Below are 23,853 nucleotides of genomic sequence, written 5' to 3'. Positions count from 1 at the left end.
ATGTTATGCACAGAAGCTGCAGAGATACGGTGCCAACTTTTTTTTTTAAGACAGAATCTCAGTTCATGGACAAAGCCTAATGAACCCCTGTTGCAAAGCAGACTAGCAATTTGGCAGAGAAAATTGTCTTGCTATCAAATACGTTATTTGCCATTCCTGTGAAAAAGCACCCTCATTTGGCCTAGTTACACGTCTCCAAAAGCTTTCTGTATACACATGCTTAGAAGAGACCGAATTTGACAGCAGACTGTTTGAAGATCCCATCTGTGTTGAGCAAAATCCACAGACGGGCCAAGGGAAGAAGACAGAGGTAGACACCTGCCAGGCACAGAGAATAAAAGAAAAGGACAAAGCAATGATGTGTCTTAAAATTATCCTTCTGTGAATGTTCACAATCTCAGGCTGCTGTCACAAGTCAACCTGACACATTTGCTTTAGTGGAAGCCACTATCTGACAGGGAATCACAACGATGCCGTGATGTTTTTTCCAGCTCTGTCAGAGCACAGGCTCTCTAGTAAAGGGACAGAAAACAATCAAAGGCATCATCTGAGTGTCCTTGTAAGCAACTGCTGATTTAGCAAGTTATGCTTCTGTGTCCTCAGCTCCCAAAGCTATCCTTCAGTTTTCTAACAGCTTTACAAATCATTACTCAATTAACGTGAAACACAGAGATAGAATCATAGAATCTTTTGAGTTGGAAAGAATCCTTAAAGGTCATCTGGTCCAACTCCCCTGCAAGGAGGTAGACAGGTTTGGAAACAATCCTACCTGCACCCCTTCCCATTCTTAGGCATTTGGTGGGCATGACCACAGTTTCCACTCGAATTCATACAGAGCAATCAGACTGTGGTCCAGTAAAGCAACCAAAACTCTGCTACTCAATATCCATGTATTAATCTTTTTTTTCCCTTTATCATCCTTGCACCTTACCCTGAGATTAGTATATTTTCATTGCTGTGTATACGTAAGTGCCCAAGGCGCTAATGGACTGTAAAAGATTTCTTCAGCCAATAGAGAAATACTAGGCGTTCTGCTTACTTTTTATTATAAAAGCATATATATATATTAGAAAACAACCTCTATTCTGCTCTGGCTAGATGCTGTGCATTACTGTCTACCTCAGTAATGCTTTAAAACAGCAACAAGCAAAAACTATTTTTCACAAAGGCATCAGTTGCATTTTGCTATTTCCAAACATTTTCTTCTTTCTTCCATCATCATGATTTAGTGCTGTTTTGCAGGCTCATTGCTGAGCTAAACTTATGGGACTGTGTTGTTGTAGTTGAGAATGAGGCTCTTGAGGACTCCTAATGGACAACAGCTGTAAATAGCACAAAGCAAAATAAAACATGCTCTCTCACAACTGATGAAAACGGCTTTAACAACTCCTGTCTCTTCTATACATTGGGAAAGCATGCAGCATGTTAATTGAGAGATTCTTTCTTCAGTTAATCTAAGAGAAAACGTAACCACAAGAAGGGGTTTTCTTGTCTCAGAAATGGAAGGTTTGTCACAATTCAGTTAATTGAGGATACCGTGAGACTGGCATAGATACCAGTTCTGCTCTCCTCAAGACTGATAAACCTCTGTCTAACATTCAATGTGACAAAAGCTTCTAGAGATTCCTGATTTTAAACCCCAGGAAATAGTGGATCCATAGGGTCCAGGTGGGGAAAGCTCTCTATTCCACTAACTCCCTTTATAAACTCCACTCCCCTCCTTACAGGTATATCTGCAATGCCAACATCACATCCAAAGGAGAGAAGCAACAAAGATACAAACCAGCAGGCCAACTGCGAATCTTGTTACGCATCCACTCCCCCTACAGAAGCCATCACAGACTGTGACACTGTGCTCCTGCTCAGGACACCAAGACACACGTTCCTGTATGCTTCCTTCAGGGCCTAGAACTGAGTTTCATGCTTCAAAATTCCCCAAGTCAACTCTTAGAATCCTCCCCAAGTTCTGGGGAAGCTGCCAGAAAGCTCAGGTTACCCATTTATCTCTGCAAAGCCCACATGACACGTAACCTTCACCGGGAATGTAAATAATAAAAAGAGCGAGCAGAGGAACCTTTTCATGCTACATAAAGCCTCATCCAACAGATCTTGTCTCATTACTCTGTGCTACATTCTGACATGGCCAGGATATAACGTGGCACTAACAAAACCAGAGATGAGAGATTAAAGCATCACTGATGCCTCTTGCAAAACTTTGAGCAAAAACCCTTTGAGTAATAAATCTAACGTATCATCCGCCTCCCACCTTCCCTTCTCCTTATTCGTTTTAACTGTGGATATATGCATGAAAATAAGAGCTTTGTTCTTCCAGTACTGCTAACTTGTTGCTTAATCTCCTGTCTGTTGCAGGGATCTTCCTCTCGATTTTATCTGACTTGGAAGTTACTAAACACGACATCAGTTGGGGAAAGATCAATCTGAAATAAAAGAATGAAGCCCCATTAACAAATCAATGTCCCCCATCATAAAGAGGGGCACAGAAGGGAAATGAAGTGCACTTCCAGGTGCCCTGGCCTGGGTCAAAATTCTGTTCATTATCAAGCCGATATCTGGGCCACGGCGTTTGTAAGGGAACAAGATTTTGAAACGACACAAGGCTAGGATTTCATTAGGAGTCAAAGGGAACCATATACATAGCATGTGACAAATTCAACTTAGATCCAGGTCTTGACTGGAATGGTTCTGGCTGTGACTCTGCATACCTCTCTTCCTATCACCCCCAGAGCCCACAAAACATAGGCTTTCCCTCCACTCCCCCTTATTCCTAAATACAACGTGACTGTATCACAAGCACTGCACAGATCAAAGGTTCATGTTTACCCCCTGGACATAGGAGATAAACCAAGAAAGTCAACACTCCCTCCCAACTTAATTATCTGTGACCACTACAGCATATTCTGAGAGTCAAATGATGTGTAAAAAAGAGCACCAAATGTAGTTCTGCCGCGTGTGTCACGGCTTCATCCTGCCCTGGGTACATCTGATCTGCCCAAGGCTTCCTAGTTAAGCAAAGTCAGACAAAGACAGGATATGGTGTGATGAACATCAAATATATTCAAAGGAGAAGGAAAAAAAAACAACTTCAAATACTGAGATCACAGAAAACATGAGACTGCTCTGAGGCAGAACCTGTGTCGGTCACTTTCCTCCCCTTCCAAAACCGTTCCCCAAGTTGTCACTCTTTCAGTTACTGCAGGATGTAATTCTGTCCTCCCCCACTTTCCCCACCTCTGCATTATTTCCTGACCCTGCTTTTGGCTAAAGGCTGCTGAAACAGACACATCTTAATGCAGAGGCAGCTTACCTAGTCTGGCAGGGCCCACTGCTGTTTTCCAAAATTATCAATGAGATATCCCTCCCTTAAACACACTTACATCATACGCGTTATCACTGTTCCTCATGGCAAAGAAGTGAATGTTATAAATTACCTTGGCTAACTGTTTTCTACCTTCATAGCTGGGTGGAGGTGTTCCAGGCTCCAAGTTGCTTGGCAACGTCCCTTTGTGCATGAGTTTTATGAATTCACTCACCTCTGAATCAGAATGATCAGAGATGACTGCAGAGATGAATACAAGTACAGAGCATCCAGCCTTGGTGCAGTTTGACATCCTACTACTGCTGGATATTCTTCTTATTTGTTTTTGTGGGTTGTTCCCCCCACCCCTTAACTCCAGGAAATTGGTATGCCAGGTTCTATAATGCATTTTGGGGCAGATTCCAAAATCCCACATTCTGAAGGCATTTGACTGACCTTCCATACGATGGAACTAATGGAGACCCACGCGAACTAACTCCTGTTCAAACAAAAGCTTACCTCTAGCAAAGGATAGGGAAACAAGTCTTGTTTTCAATGCTCATACCTGTGGAAAGCCCACTATAACCCTTAGAAAACTGTTTTTAACTAACACCTCCATCTAAAGCAGGTACATCTGTATTAGTCTAGCAGAAACTTCCAACCACCACATTTTGAGCCAGATACACCAACTCAACATTCATTGGCGTATTTTGTCTCACTGCCAATCCTCTGAGCTAACCAGATACAACTGAGCTTCAAAATTAAAGCTGCATACCTGTTACAGTGCAGCTACCCTGTTAGTTTCACAAGCGCTCATCACAAACAAACTGCCTTGCATTTATTGTAGGGTAAGAACGCTCCCATCCATGATTGTATGCCACACATTCTCAGTCTAGCCTGGCAGCAATATCCAGAGACAGACTATTGAGACAGATTCCAAGGGAATCAAATTAAGATGGAGGACAGCTGGTTAGCAAGGAATACTGCCAAAAAGAATTGGGGGATTATATCAGATGAGCTGATGATGCAAAGAAGTTCCCAAAAATGACAGCTCTCCTTCTGGGACACACTAACAGGCAATGTCCCAACTAACAAAAGGAATGCTGTTTTGTTGGGCTTTTTTTTTCCTACTTTCCTCAACCCAATGAACAAAAACAACCTGCTGAAGTACAATATCTACTGCTGGCCACCAAAGTTTAAAGTTGAAACTGGAGAAAAAGCCATTAAAGAATGACATGTTTGGTCACAATGTATGAAGAAAATCAGGGAAAATAGATTTTAAGCTAGAAAAGGAAAGGTGAACAGAGAAAAAACAATGGAGTTATTGTCTATCTGCTAAACCAATCTATAGTAACTTGTCTGCATTCTCGTGTGCCTCCATATTTACACTACCTTCCCACGAGTCCCTGTCTATGAAAGTTCTGTACGAAGACACTCCACCACAGAGCTCAGAGTAGAATCAGTGCTAGGTCTATTATCACATAAGTCATCCTAGCTACAGATTTAGAAATCAGGTCCAAGAATGCCCTCTATACTTCTGAAACCAACTCTTGCATCCTGAGATTGGCTGGAATCGCTATTCAAATCCACACAGAACCTCAACCACCTCCTCCATTTTCTTCCTACAGCACCAGGCAATTTCAGGTATCCAAGTATTTCCTACCAGCATGTATTTTCTTCTACTAACCATCAGTCCATATGTTTTTCAGTCAGTGTGAGAAAAACATAGATTGCCTTGTAGAAACAGTAGAAGATGAAGTCAGCAGATGCAGAAGACACTGGAAGAGAGATCCATAAAACAGACTGCAACACTATGCTCATTCAGTATGAGCAAAGCAGTGGAACCATGGCCCTAAACTGTCCCATACGTAAAATAAAGTATAGGCAGGACATGAGAGCAGCAGAGACCTGCAGGATAAGTGCTGCACAGGCAAAGCAAAGAAATCCACAGAGCTATGAAATCCACTGGCTATTTTCTGAGAGAAGGATTTCATCTGAAATGAAATCAGGCAGGAGAAGCAGACTGAGAAAGTTTCCATTGTCATAAAAATATCTCCCTGGGTAATCCATGCTGATGGGAAAAGGAAACTCTGATAATTTATGTGACAGTTTAATGGGATTTTGGTGACACATGATACTTTAGAAAGAATATGCCCAAATCGGACAGACAGGACTTTAATAAGGTTTCAGCTTCAAAACAGCAATATTTTCACCCTTTACTTTCGCATTTTATCCTACACATACGCTACTCACTCATAGCCCATCTATCTCATTTGCAGGGCATATTTCTATATTGTGAGAACAACAACTCTGTGCTTTCTGGTGACATTCCCAGCTAGAGAAACCTCTGCCTATCTGAGATCCCTAAAGGGATCAAGCTGACTTTGCATCTTCAGGGCAGAGCAGCAGAGCTTTGAATTCTGAGCCATAAGCTGCCCATGGGCCACGTCCCCAGCTCTGTGGATGTCATTAATAGCTCCTCTGTAGAAATCAAGGGTAGCAGATGGACAGTCTGCAGCAGAGATTACAAGCAATAGGATGCCCCCAGGGCACACTCCAGGAGTAAATGTCTCTCACACTGACTAGCACCTCAACCCATTTCTTCTCCTTATGAGAGATAGCCTTCACCCCAGTGCAGCATGCCCCTGCCCCTCATTGCTATCACTCAGAGAACAGGCACAGTACCAAAAGTAGTTGCTTAGAGTACTAAACTATGGCAAAGCCAGGGTTAACAGGATGAAACTTTGCAGAAGTTAAATATCAGTGAATTCTATTGAAGAGTTTCCCCCGTGGAGAAGTAGAAGTTAGCATTAAATATACATTGCCCTGAGCACTAGGAGCCATTCTGTACATAACAGCCTTGCAGAAGCTGGAGACAGAGATAACCCGATAGGCATTTGTTTTCTTACTCATTCCTACGGATCTACCCTTGAAGCCCTTATTTTTTCTGGAAAAGCACCTTGTGGGAATCAGGGCAGGAGAGGAATGGTGTGAGAATGCTTCAATGTCTTGCCCAATGTTTCTTTACTCCAGGAAGCTCAGATCAGCGTGGGACCTGAAGTGATACCTGTTGGCCCCACGATGGGCATGGAAAACAGAGCACCTGTCACCATTTCTTTCACCACTGGGACTATCAACCAAATTTAACAGGGAAACAAGCTGTGTTGCGTGGTCCCTCGAGCTCTTCTGCTCTACATGAGGCACATTCTGTAGTAAAGAGAATACTTTAAACCCACCTAATACAACCAGCAGCATAAAGCAGTGCTCATTCTTAAACATGGGTTGTGTCTTTAAGAGGTACAGATCCATCTCTGCCTTTGACTTGAGGTCTTCCTCAGGGAATGGCTCATAAGAAATGAAATATATTAAAAGGAAATGCAATCAGAGCCTCCCATTATCAAAGGGATAAAATATCAATTTTTGTCAAGATAAAAAGCATCGCAGATTGGCTCAGATGGGAAAAATTAAATTCTTGGTCTTCACTTGATTTGATATTTATCACTCCACCGCTCTAGAAATATTCTGGCAGGGAATGTTTCTTAAAATATTATCCTGCATTTCTCCTGCAGTTAGCAAGCTAGGAGAGTATTAACTTGTGTGTCTTGTTACACCTGAAAAACTCATAGGAAAAGAGAAAAAGGAAGGAAAACAAAGTCTAGAAAATACACCTTCTAACACTTCATTGCATCAGCGGCAATGGGGAATCACTGCTGTCCAAGTCTACCTAACCCATATTTTAGAATACCCCAAAAGGAATTCTCACTTTCCACATAAAGAGACTAATAAGCAAGAACTGTCTCCCAATTCATAACAATTAATCTTATCTTGACAGCAAGGGCTCAGATGAACTCAGAGAACTAAGTAAGAGATTGAAAGTAGCAAAATAACATAGAAGAACTTCCAGGGAGTTCTGCTGCCCACCCTCCAATGGTGTGGACTGATATATCCTTCAGCTTCCTATCCTTCTAGATATACAGTGTTGCCTTGATAAAGAATCAAGTGGAATGAGCTAGTGTTTGTGTCTAAAACATGATTAATGGAACTTGATCATTCACACGCACACCAAAAGAAAGTGTTTAGGAGAACTGTCAATTCAATGTTAGTGGCTGGTTCTAATCTGTATTCCCCTGGCTAAAGAGCAACCTGGAAACACTGAAGCGTTTTAACAGCTTGTGATCAAACCCTCAAATCAAAGGCTCCTCAGTAGCTGTTTAGGTCATGGACAGAACATCAGTTTTCCAAGGAAGAGAACACAGATGAACCTTGGAGCCCACAGGCAAGCTCAGAACCAAGCAATACATACACATCATCAAGATGATCAGGCAACTGAGATCCTATGGCATAATCAGAACCTCAGCATACTTGGCAGAAAGATGGGTAAAGCAAGATTCGCCACTGCAATAAAGTACATAGCAGGAGGAAATTTCAACCAGTGTGCGTATGCCAAGACACTGTGCAGTCACCATGAGATCAGGGAGAAGATCTTCCATTCAGTGAAGCAATTTCTGATGAATCACACCTTTCTACATCAATCACTATTGGGAGTGGAACATCAAGCCAGGAAGACAACTGGTAAAGGAAAATTGTTTCCTCTTAGGTCTAAGAGTAGGAAGGTTGGGCAAAGGAAAATATATATTTAATTTTTTTCCCCCTAGAAGTTGCTACAAAGCATGGAATGAAGGTATTCCTGAATAAAGGAGTCTGGTTGCGAAACAGTCTTATCAACTCCAGAAGGAAAACTAACAGAAGTGAACACAACGTCCAGCACCCAATTGCTTTTCCTTAATAACACATTACATACCATTGAAGTGGGAGTTTTCACATGAGAGATCACTTTGTTCTTTAATTCCTATCTGTTTTGAATACAATCTCCAGAAGGTTCTTTTAGTCAAATAATTTAACAGCATGAATGATGGCTGCTGATCAGTTTGAATTTCTGATGTCTACTACAAACAATGCAGACTTACACTATATGTTTGTGAAGCTGATACTGCCTGACATGTTTCTCCAATTCTGGTGCCTCCTTGTATATTCAACCCAACATTTTCCTAGCAGAACTTTTCCAGTTTATGTTGCCAAGGAATCCTTCCACTGCAGCTCAGCCATTCTTCACAGTCTGAACGAATCCTTACTTGAAATGAAGCACTTGCAGTGAAACAGTTCTATTTCAGAGCATTCGCTGCCACTTCATCTTCCGCTCTGTAAACTATCGGAATGCTTTTAAAGGAAACACTTATTTAAATAAAAGAAAATCCCTGTAAATCATAGTCATGACAAGCTAACAGCAAGCACTGCAAAGATGATTTATCTTCCTGCTACATCTAACAAAGCTTCTCACACCAACACATTGTTTGTAAAGACTTCTAACCCACGATTTCTAACTACAAGAATATACTAGTAACAAAAACCTTCTTATATCAGTAATCTCTCCCTGTCATCTAACATCCCATCAAAACCTGAGGGTCTCCTTCAATTATTTCTGTTTTCTGTCTTATCCAGCATGCTTTCTTCATGGATGAAGAAACCAACTATTTAGTCTCACTGCCTGCTTGTAATCCAAATTCATTTCAGAGCTTGCATGCATTAGCTGCATGCTTTAATTTGATTTATTTTATTTGACTTCTATTAAATTACATTTGAGACAGGTTAGCAGATGGCCTCATGGGGAGCATCTCGCCAGCATCACCCCCTGTGCAAACAGCAATTATTGTATCCGAGCTGAGCCCAATTTCAAGTCGTATCTTGACAAGCTAACAAATAAGGTCACAGTATCTGCATTGCAAGTCATATCCCAACTGGTGGGAAAGACACTTGACAAGCTTGAAGGTGGGCCCAGAGAGCATTCTGATTGCAAGGGGAAGATGTAAAGGAAATTAAGCAACAAGTCACCACTTAGGAGCAGGGATGTTGTTTCAGGTCTATCCACATTTTGCATAGCTTGCAGGCCCGCCACCTATGTTAGTACAGAGACTCCATGTCACTACATGGATTGCTCATTCGCAGTCTTTAAGTGCTAAACACGGGGGATGATGGATAGTGAGGGCTCCACAGCCACTGAGACCCCCTCGTCCTTCATATTTCTCACGCTTCTTCTTTTGCCCCTGGCCAGTCGCTCTTTGTGAAAAACAATTCCTGCACGTTGCATTACCCTCCACGGTGACCCCCGAGCTGTTTTCTTTCCCCTTTCAAAACACTTGACAAAGCTGTCACAGAAGGAGTTCGGCATCTGGAAGCTGTGACAGACACGATATGACCTGATTCATAAAACATAACTAAACAGCTTGGGCTGCCAGGGGCCAGGATTTACAGGACTGCGTTTCAAGAACGGCCTTCAACGCCTGCTCTACTGAATGCACTCCTACTCTGCTGCAATACAAATTCCCTGGCTCTGCTGGGGTGACCTGCAACAATACAGAATGACAGAGCAGCTGAGACACTAATCTTGTTACAGTCTACCCTGTCTCCTGCAGGTCAAGAAGGGGAAGGGATGACCTTGGTGTTGGCTGTACCTTTAACACCAGGCTACAAAGGAAGGGAACATTATAAAAATAAAAGACATCATTTTTTTTTCAGAAATGACTCCAGCACAGCAAGCACAAAGGAAACAAATCAAGGCACTGATAGTTTCTGCTATATTATCCCTACAGCCTCACTTTTACAATAAAAACCTCTCTGCATTTTTATTACCTGAAAGTGCAACCTGACCGACAGTGTATTTAAGGACTTTCTGCCATCCTATCCATCAACCCTTTCTCCTTCATTTTCACTTCAATCACTAGTTACAGTCTTCTGTTAGGTGATTGCCATGGTACCAAAAGGCCCTCTGGGAAATCTGTTGGAGTCTGACGCTAACAATAATAAACCCCATCTCACTCATCTCCTGAAACAGCTCACAAACTGATAATTACATGTTTCAGGCATATTCCAAGTTAATAAAGCAGGGATTTAAAGAACAACTAAATAAGCTGCCAAAGGATAACATACACATCAGTCACTGAGTTCAAGCTTGACATCAGCTTCCAAAACCTCAGTCATAAACTGCTCTGTGCTACCCACAATTCTTTAAGGAACGAACTTCAACCATGAACCACAACTTCAAAGCATCCCCTCTTATTTTTTTACTTGGTATTATTTCCGCAAGCCATTAAGATGAATTGAATCTGGCACCTAAATATCATTTATACAGTCCCCCCTCGGTTACGTTAACTGTCCCACACCACAATGCTACAGCATGACTGTCACTTCCACACCAAAACCCATCTGCTCTTGAAGGTTTGCATGTGCTAATCTTAGGGAGTGCCACAATATTCCTGCATCCACTGCTACTGTGTCTTGCTTTCAGAATATGGGAGAAAAGTAATGTTTGTAGAACAGTTAAATGTGATAGGAAATCAATAAATTCAGATTAAGGGAAGAATCAAGAGAGGAAATGAGACGTGATAGTAGGCCTTCTCTCAAGGTAACTAAGAAAAGCCTAGAAATTTGGGGAACAAAACTCAAAAGATTTCATAATGCATTTTCATGTATTCCCTGAGACACTGAGGATACCTCAGCTACCTGTGGGTCACCACATACCTCCACAACCCCATCCTGATTCTATCATACCACCACGTTAGCTCATCAGGCACTTAAACACAAAGCACAGCCTACTTCTAAGAGACAAAAACAGCACCAGAGTTGAGCGACCAAATGCTCACACCAGTTTCTTAAACAAATTCAATGGAGAAAGAAGAGAACAAGATTGTAAAAAGAAACATCACAAAGTGGCAGGGAGATTACATCTTTTTCCCCCACAACTAAGTAGCACAACTGCAATTGAGAGAGCAAATTAAATTCTAAATGCACTGATGATTTGATAGATACCATTTTCTGATAAATGATACAGAGAAAATGGCTTCTTTGGGAAAGAGTCAAAATCTGGAACACATCCCGTTGGTTCTGGGACCTGATTCAATTATGCAAAGTTCATTAACATAAATGTAAGATAGAGTGGGGAGAAAAGGCATGGAACATCTCAAAGACGCCTTAAGGAAAACAGTCCTGACAAGACCAGCAAAGCAAGTAGTTGGAAGGCCTGCTCATAGATACAATGGATAGCTGGTGACTTCAAAATCCAACACTTTCCTCTTGTATTTCTTCTTTCTTTTTGGTGGTGTTTTTATCCCCTCTGCTCTTCTAGGACAGATGAGGAAAAGAGGAGAGATACACTATGTGGTATTTTTTCCCCTCCATTACCTAACTGCAGAAATAACAAATTGAAGTAGAACAAGCTGCAGAGAAACAAAAGTGGCTTAAAACAAAAGAAAAAGCCCCAACGCATGTAGTTGTGTCACCTAGAAAGCGACATCCATCAGCCACATAAAAAGCATTCCGAAGAGATACAGAAGCCCAAGTTTAGCTCCCTGCAAAAACGGGTGCTCTTTACAGTATCTACCATGTCACTTGTCAACTAGTTGATCTTATCAGCACATTTACAGTCTGAACATAGCAGCTGTCTCCACTTGTTTATTGGCAATTTCTATTTCTGCATTAGAAACAGGTGGGCAAGCTCAGAGAGCTAACAAGTCTCTCTTTGATGTAGACATGGACAAATCCTCTCATTAACAGCACAGCATTCTAAAAATCATTATAGGGTATTTTCAGTCTTATTTCATTTTATATATAATTGCAGCCCATTAATTGCAAATTCTTATTTCTGGAATCATAAGCAACAAAAAGCATCAGCCAGTGGTGTCTGCAAACTACTAGTTTCAATATATTGCTGTTCTTATTTGACTGGGATAAGATTGTCTGTATCACTCACATAACAACGATCCCATTCTAGAATTAGAGAAAAGAAACTCAGTTAAACAGATCTGATTGAAATCTGCAGAGAACATCCAGCAAAATCAACTGACAGGTGGGAATTACTAACAGCAGGTGTTTGGTATTACAGATACAAAACCAGGGGAAAAACCAAACGCGTGCCACATATTGTAAAAATGCCTCGTCAGCCACCGGGGTTCTCAGGTATATTAACATTAGGATTAGCAGAGAAAAACACCATTTGCTGTGTTTCATACGGATGTAGAGCTGCCCGCACGAACGTGGGCAGAGCAGCTGAACAGTGCCTGCAGCTCTGCCAAAGAGGCAGTAAAGCTGCTCCATGCATCCCAAACAACATCAACGCCTTATAATTCACGCCTTGTTTGGTCAACTTCCATTAGAAGGTGTTCCCTACAGCATTTCCCAATGGTTTATTTGCTTAGTGCATCGATAACACAATCCCCTTTGCACAGCAGAAGCCCAATGCTAGAGAGCAGAAAATGCAAGATCCAGAGGACCATGAGATAGCAGTTTGCACAAGACCCGATCATCACCTAAACTACCTCTAAGTTGAATTCTCAAACCAAAAGCAACGGTTCACTAGAAGAGTATCAGCAGAACCCACTTTTTGCACATGCACAGAGTAAAGGCCAAAGACCAGTTTATCCTTATGAGAACAAAAGGCATCAGAAAGCAACGTGAACCTGGATTAAGATCAGCATCTGGTCTCGAGCAGAAAAACATACACAACTGGAGACAAAAGTTGCTCTTTATGACAACAAATACACTCGTTTGGCTCTGACATCAGATAATACACATACTACACTTGGTGAGCTTTCCAGCCACGTGTTATTCTGTTTCGCAAGGCAACCTGCCAGCTCTCCTGCCTCTTGCTCCCCGAGCACAGCTTGCCTGGTAGTTAGCAATGAGGAGATACAACCAAACAAAGGAGAACAATTGGTCACTGTGACAGCCCAGCAGTTCATCTCCTTTTCTTAGAAAAATGCTTCTTAATTGCCTTGCAGACAGCAGAGCAGACCGAAAAGAGACAGACAGCACATCTACCGCCACAAAACTGGAGTTCCTTACCTCACAGCAGCTCTCCAGCCCGGCAGCCATCAGAACTTCCCTCTGATTTCTCAAGGACAAAATGGCGTGACCCACAACCTCCCAGCACGCGACCCACACCTCCAGCTGGAATCTGAAGCCTGGAAGCAACTGATTGGCCACAGGTGTGCAGGAGCAAACCCAGCAAACTCCGGCCCAACCGCCCTGTGCTCTGCAGCAAGGCCTTAATTAGTGCAACCATTGTCACGCGGCTAACTGGGCAACATTGTAACCACCTGGAAGAAACCCCTTCCTGACTTCTGCTGTTTCCTTGAGCCACAAGCATTAACTCTTCACCCCTTTTTGCAAGCGTTTTGCTTATAGCAATAATCTCTGCAGTCAGTCTGACCCTAAAATTATGCCCTCCCTCACGAAACCTCTCTCTGTCACATTGAGGAAAAGCTGTAACTCAATTCAAATGCCTCCCTGGCTAATTTATCCAGTAGCACGTTGACCTTTTAGTATATGCCCCACAGCACCGCTTGTGACTGGAATTTATGGCCAGGCAGCAGAGATGTGAAGCTCCATGAAATACGTTCAGGTATTTCTTTTTCTCCATGCCACGATTCGAAGTGGATAACAGAAGCCTGGTAGAAGTTCAATGCTCATTCACTGTTTCAGGGAGTAAAAGCTGTCTGGGGGGCTCTGCTGGGCTGTATTTCAATACTTCCACCAGATACACAGGCCAACAATTGGAAGCACAGCATATCTGTGGGTTTGCCCAAAGCCTTTCCCCTTATGGAGAGAAGATGGATTATTTTTCCCCCTTCTGTGAAGGTGAGAATTTGGACAGCTTATTACTCCTACAGAAGCTTGTAAAGAGCACTGGGGGTTTATGACACAGGTATGTTCTAAGCAGCTGTCTCTATATTGCTTTGGAAATACATGAAATCCACATGAACCCCCCCCAAACCTCATCCAGTTCCATACTAGAAGGTTGCATACTGATTTAGACTTTCAAGATGTTTAATTCATTAATGTCTCAGAAAAGGCTCTATTATCCTGGAAAAAGAAAACAGACTATAGCCAATGCTAAGCATCATTCTAGCCTGAATCCAGACTAACCAGAAAGACTTAGCTAATACATTCCAGAAAATGCTTCTGATAATGAAAATATTTCCTCTCTGGAAAGGACATGATAAGTATATGGAACGTTTATGAATCTCTTGGAACAAAGAGGAGACCGCTGTTGTTCGAAGAAGGAAAGGCAACACAGTGAATGTCGAAGAAAAAGCAGAAATTTGCACAGAACAACCCCCTGAGAAGACAGCGAGACAGTCCCATTTTATCTCAGATATTTCACGTTCAGCTCAGCCAGCTTTCACCTTTATGGCAGCAGACTAAATATACTCAAAGAGGTTTTGCAGGAATTTGCCTGGAAATGGAGCGCCGTTTGGGCGGCTGCAGCGGGCTGCCACCTTGTTGTGATTTCAAAACAAAAGAGAGAAAATATGTTTCAAATTGAAAGATAATCTGGAGAAATGTAGGGCAGGCATTGTCAGCGTTAGACGTCTGGAGACCTTCCCTTTGGCTTCAGATGCTTGACAAACTGCCTGTTTGAGCAAAAGAAGTTCATCTTCTCAGCTCTCTGTTTAGCACTGCAGAATACATGACAAGTTTATTCAGCCGTTCTCCTCCGCTGCATTCAAACGGATCACAGTTTTCACAGCAGCTGACTTACTGTCACCAAAAACAAAGTGCTTGGTATGAAGCAAGAAAGCAGCACCTCTGCAAATTAGGAGCAAGTCTTCAGCTGTACAGAACATATAAATGCACTGTTGAAGACATATCAAGCAAAAACTAAGTTTGTTTGGATTTTTTCTCCTCAGTTTGCTATAATCATCATCTCATTCAATTTCTATAAACACTGAAATCTGTTCATTTTTAAACACAATCACAGGTAAGGGATAGATACAATAAATAAATAAATAAGGGAAGAAGGAAAGAAAAGGCAGCACAGATCCTGTAAATGGAATATTAAGGAAATGCAGTAGATGCACATAGGATGCAATTTGGATCACATTAAGAACTTGGGTGGGCAGAAGGACAACCAGAAACAACATCTTCTGTTTACATTCATGGAAACATTATCTAACCAGGGGCTTCTATTTGAGGAGTGGATGTTTTCTTAAGCTCTTGCTTTCTTCCCAAGACTTTTATCAATGGTAGTAATGGTGTTTTTTCTTTTACGAGCCTTGTAATGTATAAATGCCATTATGAAAGCTTCCATCCTTTTCACAGAAACCACTCAACACTCAGACAGAAATAGGGAATACTGCATTGCTCTATTGGCATATTGGGGAGATCTAGGGGTTCAGAAGCAATGGCTATAGGGGTGGGTATATATTTGTCCACGATGGAAGAGTTACAGCATGAGATGACATTACATCAGATCAGATGCGCTTGCTGTTGTGAACTGTGTCCAACCAGTACTGTGCTAGGTTAGCACTCCAGCTCAGTTGCTATGGGCAGTTCTTCTGGCTGCTGGAAAGATAAATACTAATCAAAGCAGGTCATTCTACCTCTCTATTACAACAATGTTAGATGACAGCTTCCTTTAAAGAGTGCATTTTCCTTTTGGGTGGGCTAACTCCAATAAGGCATTGATCTAATTTGATCCTTGTTTCATTAGAAGATATGTCATCTCCAGCTTTGAAAAAGTTATTCAAGAGAAGAGAGCATGAACCTTTCATAATTAATATGCAACACTAGTTGCCACGCAGGGAGCAGGCACAGTTATAATAACTCAGAGTCAATAATTCATAAACTATAATGCATTATTAATCAATTATCGAGACCTGAATTACATTTAATGAGATTACGCTGATTGGAGCACTAAACTGTTTGAATCATATTGATGTAATCAATGTGCTTAATTAAACTGTGTACATTTTCCACATGATCATTATTTCCCAGTATCTTGCACAAGTGGCCTTTGCAATTCACATCCTCTGCTGTTCTTTGCAGTAAATTGCATTTACAAGCAAAGGAGCTTGCTTCTTTCTAAGAAAGCCGCAAAGCAACCATCAGACTAACTTAAACAAGCAGACTGAGAAATGCTACAATGTTTCCACCAACAACAGCGTCTTTTTCATTCTGTATGTTGACACTAAGTACACCTCATTACTGTCACTTAGCCCCTCATTTAGTTCTAGAAGCATCAGAGATCCGAAGGGCACAAGCATCTTTCCCTTCCTTATTCCAAAAAAAATTACCCTTTCCATCATTAGAAACACACTCAGGCAGAAAACGCATTTCAGCTCCCAAAAAGATCACATTTAACTCCAGGAGGTGTCATTGTCTCTTTATAATAATTTCCATAAAGGCTTCTGCAGCTTTACATAAGGAGGGCAAGCGACGACTAAAGAGTTAACTCCAAGTGACAGCTGTCACAGATGTAAATCCATTTGCCAGCGCCATATTTTGCTTTATGTTCCTTTCCGCTGCTGCTAATTATCAAGGACATTCAGGTTTAACTTTAAACCCCAGCATTCATCTGTATAGAGCTGTGGAAACTGCTGTAAGGGTGCTCATCAGGTATGTGGGCTCAGGGAAATGCTCGCAACACAGCATATAATCAGTACTATTTACAGGAGTCACCACAGTACTATCAGCTACTATGAAGAGTGCTTTCCAATTACTTCGTTTGTGATACCACAAACAACGACTGCCCCGTTCCACTCTGCAGACATAACAATGTCCACGTATTCTCAGTGGATGCAGGACTGACCCCTATGGTAACATAAGACAAGTCTTTAAGATGAGAATGCAGTAAAGCTGATGATCATCACCCAGTGGCATGTGGCTGTGTAACCACAGAATAAAGGAAATCTTTATTCCTTAATGAATTCCTTTGTCTGTGTTTCAGTTGCCCTCTTGCAGTAGGCACCATTCCAGTCAATCATACTCTACACTGCTTTAGAAATGACCTCTCTTTTTCCCTCTCTAACTGAAGAGGACAGCTAACCCACTCCACCTCAGTGTGCAGCCAAGGAAACACCTCCTGAGGAATGCTTATATAGTAAACCCAGAATAGTAGCACAGAGAGAACAGTCTTTCTCTGAACACTCCTTTTATACTCAGTGTTTTCAATTCAGTCACTCTTAACATCAGAAACGTACTGATGCGCTCTACTGTCTTTACAAGAATAGAAGTTTATCATCACCCATGTAAGACTAGACAGATGTGTTACTTACACCTCTTCAGAGAAGAGTTAATCTGCCCAGTTGCTCTGCCATTTACAGCAGCAACCTACAGCCTGCAGGGACCAGTCAGCTATCCTTCACAGCCTTATTGGCTCCTGCTTGCTGCAGCGTACCCAAAGAATCAGTTTTCACCTTTGCCTTCCCAGGCATTTATTTTGGCTCAGAAACTCAGGATGATAGATTGGAGAAACTGCTGCCGTACCCACTTTCTTCCTGATTTATTTTCATATTTGTAGTGAATGCTTCAAGTTATTAGTTCTCTTCCCATCATAATTAAACATCACCTTCCACTTGAATGAACAGAAAGAGACAAAGAGTCATTCCGTCATCCCTATGGGCATCTTGTAGGCATGAAGTTAAGTCTTCATGTTTTAAACATTTTAGTGCCTCAGCAGTACAATGCTACAGGTACAGATCAGCTGAAGAAAATCTTTCATTAAAGTTCAGTTCTTGTCTAAGAGGGGATCACTGTGCATTACCATGTTCATCATCTCCTGGAGATTACACCTTGAGTTCATTTAATCTTCCTGAAATGCATATACTTGTTCTTCCCACCAAACTGATAAACTCAGCCTTTGACGTGAAAGAAGAACTAGATGTGACAGATTTTTGTACCATTGAAGTCAGTTTTAGCCATGACAAGCATGCCATTTTATTACATTCTAGGCTCGCGCACATCTCAGTGCTAAAAAATGGCACCTACAGAAGAAATATAGGAAATATTGATGAGACTAGGCACTATCTGCAAGTTTGCAATTGTCTGTATCTGTTAAAAACTGGAGCATGCAAGTCAACAACCAGGAATAATAGAGATTATTCTAATGAGCTGAAGTTAATTGCAGTGATAAACTGTCTGTCTGAGAGGCTTAGCAGAATGCAGTGGCATACTGCATATTTGAATGCAAAACACTGTAAATTAAGGGTCTGCAAACTACTAAGTACACACACACAGTGTTAACACTGCCTTCCTTGGGATATATGCAGCAAACTCAAGAAAATCAGAGCTCTGAAAGCTCCTATTAAACTAACGAAGCACCCAGTTTTCAAGCTTTGTCATTCTCACTGCTTCTGCATTTATTAGAGAACATTTCAAATGCTGATGTTGAGAACTGCTCCCTCTTGCAAAGTCCCTCTCATCATGGAGATGGTGTAACTCTATGAGAGGGAGTAAGGAGAGAAAGAGAGAGTGATGTGGAAAAAGATAGATGACAGAAAAGAAAAACAATCCCTTCATCTCATCATTGGTGCTTATTACATATGGTCAGATTGGGAAAATAAGAGCTTTATCGCAAGTCTATGTGAGATACTGCTTGGACTGAGAAGACACCCTTTCTTGCTGGATGCTCAGTCTCCACGGGATGGCAAGAAGGGCAAGTTTCACCAAGACAATAAAGTAGAGCCTCCCAGTTTTAATACGTACACATCTGTGTGGCTGTAAAGCTCAGCACAAACCACTGTCCTTCCTCAGAGTTTCTCTTCCAGAGATCTACAGACTGACAATATTTGAGCAAATGTTGTGTTGTCCGTAACTGAGCTGCTGAATGACAGAAACACAAAAAGCAGGGATGCAAATTGTTCCTGGCTCATTTCTTTCTTCCTCATTTCCATTTCAGAATTGAGAATTTAATACAAATAATTCAGCACACCGCCATCACATAAATGCAAGACAGAAAGAGAGGAAGGAGGAAGTAACCCAAGTGAACATCAAACCTCACATAAACTAGGCGTAATGAAGAAAAACAGCAGCCCATTTTTCTTCCCTTTAGTATGCAGTGAATGTGCAGTTCCTGCAAGTGTGCATGGCTTGTGCTTCCTATTAACAAGGTGCACATTAATAAATTTAACTCAGACAAATTTAACCATCCACGGACCACATTAATCAAAAGCCTGACAAGACCAAACTCAAAGATCTGAGTGAGGAAAATAAAGCACAGCTGACATAGAAGATGCCATGCCCTCATCGTCCCTGGGCTGATCCCGCTGTATCAGCTCCCTCAGCACTGCAATAATTCCTTCCCACTGCACTCCTACTGGGAGTATCATGCTCTCCTCCCAACACTCTTCACCCAACGCCTCTTTGTCAGTGATGTTCCCCACTCCTCGTGCATCTGCACTGCAGGAAGATTTTGACTATTAATGTACAATCATGCACAACAGCAGAAGCCCTGAAGAGTTTTGTATTTTACCTGAGCCACTGGTATTACTGAAAAGAATGTCTCCAGGTACAGATTAACAGATGTACAGAGCAGAAATAATACATCTGATAGAAAAGTAAAATGGCTGTAGCTCCTGAGAATTGGAGAGACTCTAGAAACAGTAGGAAAGAACAAGGGCCATTAATTTTCATCCAATACTCATGTGCCAAGTCCACCAGCGCTACAGAATCACTCTGAAGATGAAACACATACACATGGATACCCTTCAAAAGAATGGGAGTTACTACTGGGAAAGTCTCCCCCTCTTCAGCTCCCTCATAGTTACTGCTTTTGAGTTATGTTTTTAGCCTGCAAAATATTGACAAACAGACCCCTCCATCAGCCAACCCACTTCACAGAGAGAAAGGCGCTTCATACAAGATGAGGAAACTAAGAAGCAACTGTTGATCACAGCCACAGAAAGCAGCAGTGCAAATTAGACTAAACGCATCTCCAAAAGCTGTAATTATCCAAGCTTAAACAAAATAAGCATACACGTGGTTATTCACATTTGCCTGGAGGCATCCTCACAGCATAAAACACATGATATGCTTGCTCTTCTTCCACTTGATAAAACAACAAATATTTTCATCACCTAAGAGTATTGATGTTTACATTTATAGTCTTGGAAACCTGAGAGAAACTATGTTGCCTTGCTTTGACACTGTCTCTCTCCTAACCAATTTCTGTTTTAGCTCAGGCAGTTGGGTTTTGTATATATTCTGGCTTGGTTGAGTTCAATTGGTTCATGGATAGATTTAAGAAGTCAATATTACTGCTTAGCAAAGCTTCAGTAGAAATATTTATTGGTACACCGTACCACAGGATTTCGGTCAGAACTGTGAGTTTCAAATGGAATTGTGTAAGATCAGAAAACAAGGGATATTTCTACCTTGAAAATAAAGAGGATTTGAGACACATAACTAAGATTTGAACCCAGATATGACAACAACCCAAAGCATGTGAAATAAGTTCCTGTTTGAAATGTTCACAGATCGATGCATCTTTCAGCAAATCTGTGCCTAATGCACAGCCCAAGCCTACAGCATAATGGGGTTGTGGAAACCTTGCTACCACAGACAGGTTAATGACCTTCAAAAGCCTGTCAGGCTCTACTTCAGTGCTGCAAGATGCATTCTCAGAGGACAGAGTGCTTCAGAAAAAGGCAATGCCTTCTAATATTGTCACTTTTACTTCACAATACTCCCTAAAAGCAGTGTGCCTCTTGGGTTAGGATTGCTCTGGTCAGCACTGTTGTTGTTTCCTCATGATCCTCATTTCTGTATATCTGTATTTCTCTGTTGTCTTGAGTACAAGCTGTAAGCTCCGAATACATAGAGGAATACTATTCTCCCCTGCTGTAGCACATGTGGCACAAGGTTTCACTTCACTGCTGTCTCTAAGGACTGTAGATGACAGTCTACCACATGATAACCATATGCAGTTACAGTACCCTCTTGTGACTGAAACCGAAGGTATAAACATCCTTAACTAGTCCTGCTTGACTTCCATTGGTACAGGCCAATGATTTTCTTCCCTTTATCCTGCACGTCTGCAGACTGGCACACTGTTGGGTCAGTCAGCAAGACCAGCACTTCTTGGTTTGGAAAACTCATGGATATTTTTAAACTGAAAAGCAAGTCTTTGCTGAAAGTCCTTTCAAAGCTAAACGTGTTTAATCCAATGTTTAGCACACTCACATATCACGTATCACACAACTGATCTACTTCGAGTTCTTGTTTTGTTAAATCAAACCATTAGCTCGCCATTATATTTTGTGCCCTTGTTGGAAGCATATACTTATTTGGGCAGAAAATCTTGTTTACTGCATATCTCATCTGGGTGGCCCCCAGTTCCAATTTCAGTTGCCCTACTAAGATCATGTGCCATGAGGTTTGAAAATGGCTGTCAACACTAACATCTAACCAGGTGACCATCTGCACTGTGCCAAAGATTTCCTATAATCAGCCTCGCCCACGACAACTCCTACCCCCTGGTTTTCTATTCTATATTATTATCTATCACAAAATAAAAGTGCTTAAGGGCAGGAATTCTCATTTCATGGCAGGTGCTATTCATGCCTGACATGGCCAAACTCCATAATCACGTACTGTATGGGATATTGTAATGTAAATAATGCTAATAATAGCAAAGCCAACAATATAATTTTCTCTCTGACACTGCCTCCAGTTGCCACCATTAAAGCAGCTTACAGGCAAGCACCTTATGAACTCCCATGTAGGCCGTAGTTGACAACTTTTTCAATTTTGCTTTAAAATTTCAGCCTCAAAAAGTGCATTTGTGCTCAGGAACTTGTTAATTCTAGAGTAACACACTGGAACAGGCTGCCTAAAAAGGTTCTTAAGTCTCCTTCTATGCAAATATTCAAGACTCACCTGAACACCTACCTGTGTGACCTATAGTAGAGAACCTGCTTTAGCAGGGGGGTTGGACTCAAAGAGCACTTGAGATCCAATCCAACCCCTGCAACTGTATGATTCTGTGATAACTGTAATGAGATCTGAGCTCAGGATGATTATATTAATGTCAGCATAGCAGCCGTCACTCTAACCCCGAATCAGGAGAGACAGCAATAACTTCCCCAACACTGACATTTGATATACCTTTCAGTTTATGTATTTGGCACGGACATTATGGGAAGTTCAACTCAATCATCACCACATACTTCTGAAAGGAGTATTCCATCACAATATATACCACAGAATCTCTTTGGAAACAGCTAGCCTAATATCTCAGTGAGATAACATGACATATTTGCATATCAACCCATAAGATCCTAAAGCAATGCTTTGTGCCTTGTTCCAGACTCAGGGAAAAGAAAAAAAAACAAACGTTCAGTCAACCAAATCTTAAGTCAACCTACATAAAGGTAGTCTGACTTGAAAGTAAAAGCTAATCCAATGTGATGCTAACCAGAATCTCCCTGGTTTGCTTTTGTTTACACAAACTAACGTAACATCATTAATCAAGGCCATTGGAGGTCCACATTTTTTACTTTCACAGTGAAAAATAACCATCTCTAGGCTTAGCGTGGCAGATATGATAATCACCACTAGATAGAATACCTTCAGTTAGAACTAGGGCAAAATGCAGGAAGCTATATTATGTCCAGATGGAGCTTCTGGGCATGCTGGAATTTGAACAGCACACTTTAATTACTGTACACATCCGGGAGTGATCTCGTACTTTTTTTGGCAAGTTTGAAACCTTAAAATGAATAAATCATTCCAGTTTGGAATGTCAACTATTAAAATATTTCTTTCAAGTTTCCTGTTCCACTGGTTATTTGAAAACAACTTCTTGCGGTTGGAGACATTTGTTGTTGAACTTTGTGACTGTTTCAGATTTCCTACAGAAAAATTTGAAGTGATGAATGATTTTCTGTACCCTCCCTCCATGGAAATCTGTCATTTAAAACAATTGGTGTAATTGCTGTTTTTGATATTCACATTTCTTTCTTTCTTTCCAAAATAAGAAAGGCAAGAAAATCAACACATGCACAAAACAGGCTGGAACTGCCACTTCTTACATGACCACGAGTTACCAGCCTGTTTTTTTGTTCCAATATTTCATTTGTCTACTTACAGAACTGCTCCAAGTCATCACTTCTTCTAGATTCTGGCATAGCAGTGATTGTGAGCAGTGGGCACACATTTCCTCCTAGTGTCTGGCAGAGCTCTTGCTGCCTCCAGTAGACCTTCTTGGGGTTTCTACTTTGTTCCAGAACATCAAGATGGGACTGAGGAAGAAGAAAATAAACAGATCCATCAATGAGTTCACGACTACAAAATCTGATTTTATTCCACTAGTTGTATGTCATCATTGGCATTCATTTTATCTCTTGCTAACTTACCAGCTTCTTTCTCCATCCAGTTAATATCATCTCTCTGTACATGTACGAGCCATTTAGAATATACCCTAGGTCACTGAAGCTGCTCACGACCATTATCCATATCATTTTACCAGAACAGTTCCTAGGTACTTTTATTAGTGCAAAGGAATTTCTATGCATACATGAAGTCCAGAAGAAAATCACATGCTCTTTATGTATAGGCACCACGTAGTATGTGTGAAAAGTTGACCATTTTAGCATTTCTAGAACTGGCTGGTTAGTTGTCAAGCATGTATTGTTGAGACTCAGGAACAAGTCCAGATTAGAGGCAGTCAAAGAGTTTACATCAAAACAACATTTTATATGATCAAT

General features: G+C 41.3%; 1 protein-coding gene across 1 annotated transcript in view; it reads right to left on the bottom strand.

Moving 5' to 3' along the window:
* The window catches only part of AGBL1 (AGBL carboxypeptidase 1), a 252,491-nt gene that overhangs the window by 159,662 nt on the left and 68,976 nt on the right, over positions 1 to 23,853 (bottom strand). The window contains exon 17 of the mRNA XM_072345926.1: positions 23,235 to 23,388. Coding sequence (XP_072202027.1) covers positions 23,235 to 23,388 — 154 coding nt within the window. The remainder of the gene's footprint in view (positions 1 to 23,234; positions 23,389 to 23,853) is intronic.

Source organism: Excalfactoria chinensis, chromosome 10 (genome assembly GCF_039878825.1).
Source record: "Excalfactoria chinensis isolate bCotChi1 chromosome 10, bCotChi1.hap2, whole genome shotgun sequence".
Classification (NCBI taxonomy): domain Eukaryota; kingdom Metazoa; phylum Chordata; class Aves; order Galliformes; family Phasianidae; genus Excalfactoria; species Excalfactoria chinensis.
This window is presented reverse-complemented; position numbering and strand designations above follow the sequence as displayed.